Below are 4,849 nucleotides of genomic sequence, written 5' to 3'. Positions count from 1 at the left end.
CCCCCTTCCCCAGCCCCCCCTTTTGGTCGGTGGCTCATTTCACAGAGGAGCTGGGGCGATTGTTCTCGGGGCCTCAATCGGCAAAGACCAAATATACAAGCCATCAAGGGCCTCCCAGGGCCTGCGCAGCGGTGGCGGCGGCAGCGGCAGCGGCAGCCCTGGAGCCGGACCAGGCCGGCCTCTGCTCGGCTGGAGAGGGTGGACGTGGGCCCCTCCAGCTCTACGAGGGTGGGGCGGGAGAGAGGAAGGGGGGGAGGGGGGAACCCTGCCTCCTGCCTCCCCTGACAAAAGACCTGCGATTTTTAGGCGTTGCAGCAGGACCGAGCAGGACGAGCAGCAAGGCAGTTTTTATCTAAAACAAGGCTCCATGAAAAGAAGGGAACAACACCGGGGCCTTGGGGTTGGTGCGTGGTGTGTTTTCACGCACTATACGGAGTTCGCAATTAATAGCGTCGAAATCTGTAGACGCCTTAAGTTTCTGTATTTCTGCAGATATTCTTGCCTCTCCATGTAGGTTTGCCAGGCCCTCAGGGTCGCTCAGGGTTGTGTTTCTGCAACTGTTGGGTAAATCCAGCTATAGGGAGCCCACAATTATTTGGACCCACTTTGGCCTCTGGTGCTCTCACACTCAGTGGGGTTTTGTAGTCCTCTTTGTTTTGTATCCAACGGTGACTTGCGTTCCGCTCTAGCTCAACCAGGAGTCGAGCTAGAGCCATTTGAAGTTTTCCGCTTTTCTGAAAAACTTCAACTTTGACGGCCTCTGGAGCCCTAACCGGGTGGGCAAAAGTGTTTTGGAATCAGTGGCAGAAAAAAAATACTCTCACACATACACATACACACACACACACAAAAAAAAAACTGTTTTTGAAAATAACTTCTTTCTGAATTCAAGATTTATGTCAAAAACTTCAAAACGGAAATAGATGGCAGAATCGGTTTGGATCAAACAAATTGAGATTGTACCTCTTAGTACCTAAAATCAATATGCAAAGGGGATTTTGATGTGGTTCAACCGTTTCGGAGTTGGCCGAACTCGTAGAATTTTGGGTATTTTTTGGTCATGGTCATCGTCATAAAATGATATTTTTACTTTTGTTTGGCCTATCGTGCGGACGGGTTGCATACTCGCACGGGGCCGTAAGGCGCCATGGCGAGCGACGATAGGCAATAGGCTCGCCATGGCGCCTTACGGCCCCGTGCGAGTATGCAACCCGTCCGCACGCATGAATCCGGTACAGTTTAAGCAGAAAGAACCCACGGCGCGGATCACCCACACTGTGTGTGGACCATTTGGGGTCTGAGTGGAGTAATGTAGTCCTCTTTATATGAACCTAACGGCCGGTAGCATTTTATGACCAAAAGGATACGGCTTCTGCCTTTGCCTCTCAAACCAGCGTTTCGTCGGCAGTCCGCTCGCCCACGTCGAACGCCCTTGCCGGCCACACCCAGAAAAAGGAAAAGTTGTATCAACCGCAGCGTTTGGTTACTGCATAGACAACCATAAAATATGGTTGAGGCAACAACAGCATATGAGTTGCATCAACCAACAATACGGTTTTCACCACTTTTCAGTTTTCTGGGTGCAGGGGGGCTAAGGGCCGGCCTGTCGGCGCCTGTCGGTGGCGATGCTCCGACAGAGACGTGGTCGCCCGCCGAGGCCAAACACGTCCGGTGCAACATGTCGCCGGGGCCGGACGGGCCGAGTACCAGGGTCGTGACCTTCAACAACTTCTGCTAGTAGTACTTGGAGTTCCAACGCGCCTCCGGTTCAGACCCCACAAATCCTGAGTATTCCCTACGTGAATGGTAAAGGTGAAACGGGAAGGGAAGGGGGGGGTCGTACTGCCCCACTCCACACCTCCTAGAGCTTCCCCCTTCGCCACTCCGGTCCTGACCGGTAGAGGACGCCAGCGCACCGCACCTCGGCGCGAGCGCGTCGGGCGCGACGTCCTGCCCGCTCGCGCGCTGCTTCCAGCCACGTCCAGCCGCGGCGCTGGCGTCGCCGCGACGTCCTGGGGGAAGCCTTTCGCGAAGCCCTGCGCCTTGTGCGCGCCACCCGGAACGGCTCGCGGGCGGCGATCGATCCTGCGCCTCCCCCTTCACTCCGCGCCCGCCCCCGCGCCCGCCCCCCGCCTGGCGCCACGGCGCTCCGCTGCACGCTGAGGCCACCCAGGCCAGTGGGGTGGTGGCCGACGCAGAAAACAAACATGGCGGACACGGAGTTCGAACAGTTCCGCCAGTGTTTCGAACGACTCCCGCAGCACATCAAGACGACGACACAAGCGTACACGTGAGTACCCCGCGATCTCGACCTGCTTGTCGTCCGTCCTGTCCAATGCGGGCTCCCCAACACCTCCCCGGGCGCGCGTGGCCCCGCGAGGACACCCTGGTGCAACCCCTGCTCCGCCACCAGCATGGCGCCCCGAGTCCCCGCAACCCCAGGGCCCCCGCGGGGGCTGCGAGGGCCGTTGAATGGTGTCGCAGGACGTAGGGGGTCTGCATGAAGGCCTCTGGACCGCGGGAGCGCGTTGTCAGAGCCAGGGTCCGGCCCGCGGGTCCGCGAGGCGACCCCCCACGGCGGGATGCTGTGGTGCAGCCCTGCAGAGGGTGAGCATGAGAGGGGGGGGGGGGGTGCACAGAGGGATGAATGAAGTCACCCAGCTGACGGACGCACGACCCATCTGGAACTTGAAAACCCTTTTATGCATTTCTCTGCCCCCTGTTGGTTCCCGATGAGGATCTCGAGCGGTGACCAACCGATTCGAAAAGCACTGCAGTGAGGGTACGAGAAAACATGTATGTCCTCCGTCGCAACGACGTGTTGAGGTTAGGCCTATGCGCGCGTAATTCAGAGTACGGAATTTCTTGTTCGTTCTCTGATTTTCACATTTTTTGCGTCACAAATCTCAATATAAACGTGCGTGGTAGCGTAAAACCTCAAGGTGATATTAAAAAAAAAAAACACGACAAAAAAACTGAAGGGTAGCAGAAGAGGTTAACGACGGAGAGATCACGGACATTATGCTACTCCAGTGCCGCTGGGATTTTAAGGGTCTGGGGGAAGCAGCAAAGTTCGACCACAACCTGGCTATGACGTATGATGTTTACATCAAAGGATCCCTCTGCGATTGGGTAGTAGAAAAGACCCACCGTTACGGCGTAAATGTATCCGAATGGTACGCCCGAGCGGTGCGGTGAAGCAGAGTGGCGAGCTGCTGCTTCGGAGTCCTGCCCACGTCTTCCGTATTCAGTCGTTGCGTCCACGAGGGTGAGCAGGGAAGACTTGCAGACAAGCTTAAGACTTACCTGTGGGCAGGTGGGTAGGCGTGGCCAGGATCTAATTTTGGGGTTGGTCATACCGAGGTTTTTGCCAACTGCCAGACGATCTGCACTGCGAGTTGCCTCAGGCGTCTTATTAAGGGCGGTTGGGGGAAAGGGGAAGAAAGGGGGGGGGGACTGCTGCATACGCTCGCCAGAACTGTACCGCGGGCTTGGCGCCGGACAAGCCAAGGTTGTTTCTGTTTTCATTCCTCGTTCCATCGACTTTGCAGGTGTGTGTGTATGTGTGTGTTGGTCTCGACGGCGTAGAGCGCGTAGATTAAACCCCACCGCAGTCCCAACAAGACGACGCCCTGCCGTCCTCCTCACGGGCGCGTGAGCTTGAGGCTCAGGCCGGGCCGGGCTTCGCGGGGGGCAAGGTGGCCAGGTGCGGGAGGGCGAGGGGCTTATCTCCCCACCTGGCCGGCCCCGAACACGGCCTCCCTCGAGGCCGGGGCGACATTGGCCCGCTGGCCCACATGTGTCACTGTTTACGCAATAAAGCGTCGCTCGGCAGTCCGTCCGTCGTCTCCCCCGCCCGCCCCCGCCGCAAGTGTCGGCTGTGGACGGCGTGACCGTGACCTTGACGACCTGCTCGGACACCTGCTGCGACTTCCTTACGCATCACTGTCCCAAAACGTCGTTGGCGAGGAAAATGAAGTGTGATTCGAGGGTCGTCGTGTGTCGGGTTCCTCTGGGGGGGGGTGAGGGCAGCTGGAACAGGGGGCACAGGCGGCGGCGAGCTGAAAGGGCGCAAGTGTCTGGCATTTGGGTACACTCCACGTCACTCTAGGACGGCGTGCCTCGACGGGGAGGGGGTAGAGATGGAGAGGGGATGGGGGTGCGGGTAGTCGGGGCAGGACTAAGGGGTGGAGGAAGGGAAAAGCCCCTGGTAAAATTGCAACTTTATCCTGGGGACGCCCCCTCCCCCACCCTCCAAGCCCTCCCCCCCCCCCACTCAGAAAAATGAAAAGTTGTTGCAACCTTTTGGTTGCTGCAGGGACAACCATAAAATAAGGTTGTAGAAACCATCCCATGGTTCTTTCAGGGAAAACCATAAAATATGGTTATCCCTAAAAGAATATAGTTATCCCTGAAAGAACCATGGGATGGTTTCGACAACTTTCCATTTTTCTGGGTGAGCCTCACCGCACTGCGCCGTTAGCCGGAGGTCGCCTCTGGAGGCAACGCTGGAGGCAACGCTGGAGACACTCGCCACAACGGACCCCTATGCCCGCGCCGCGCCCTCCCCGCCGTCGTCTAACAACATTACTTTCCCATTTTCCGTCGCAAAGCTGCAGCGAAGGCTAGCGCGGGGTGCTGCTGCTTCTGCTGCTGTGCTGCGCGGGGTGGGGCGGGGTAGGAGAGCGGCGTGGGGCCGGGTTGGAGGCGTATCCTCGCAACCCCCGCGCCTTGCGACTGTCCTCTAGAGTTAATAGGTTACGATACGGGGTGTGGGTGCCGGAGTAGAGGGCGCGGGCCCTGGAGAACAGGGCCTGGAGACAGGGCAGAAAGGAAGGGTGAGGGGGGG

The 4,849-nt window shown here is 58.1% G+C and overlaps 2 protein-coding genes across 2 annotated transcripts in view; one reads left to right on the top strand and one right to left on the bottom strand.

Annotated features, from left to right (window-relative positions):
* The window catches only part of LOC127751448 (tryptophan 5-hydroxylase 1-like), a 20,420-nt gene extending 19,358 nt beyond the window's left edge, over positions 1 to 1,062 (bottom strand). Inside the window, exon 1 of the mRNA XM_052275030.1 lies at positions 1,014 to 1,062. Coding sequence (XP_052130990.1) covers positions 1,014 to 1,062 — 49 coding nt within the window. The remainder of the gene's footprint in view (positions 1 to 1,013) is intronic.
* A 741-nt stretch (positions 1,063 to 1,803) lies between these two features.
* The window catches only part of LOC113217974 (JNK-interacting protein 1), a 22,041-nt gene continuing 18,995 nt past the window's right edge, over positions 1,804 to 4,849 (top strand). The window contains exons 1-2 of the mRNA XM_026438088.2: positions 1,804 to 1,812; positions 1,902 to 2,290. Of these exons, the coding sequence (XP_026293873.2) occupies positions 1,804 to 1,812; positions 1,902 to 2,290 (398 nt within the window). The remainder of the gene's footprint in view (positions 1,813 to 1,901; positions 2,291 to 4,849) is intronic.

Source organism: Frankliniella occidentalis, unplaced genomic scaffold, assembly GCF_000697945.3.
Source record: "Frankliniella occidentalis isolate FOCC.00 unplaced genomic scaffold, Focc_3.1 Scaffold495, whole genome shotgun sequence".
NCBI lineage: Eukaryota > Metazoa > Arthropoda > Insecta > Thysanoptera > Thripidae > Frankliniella > Frankliniella occidentalis.
Note: the sequence above shows the minus strand (reverse complement) of the source record. Positions and strands in the feature narration are given on the sequence as shown.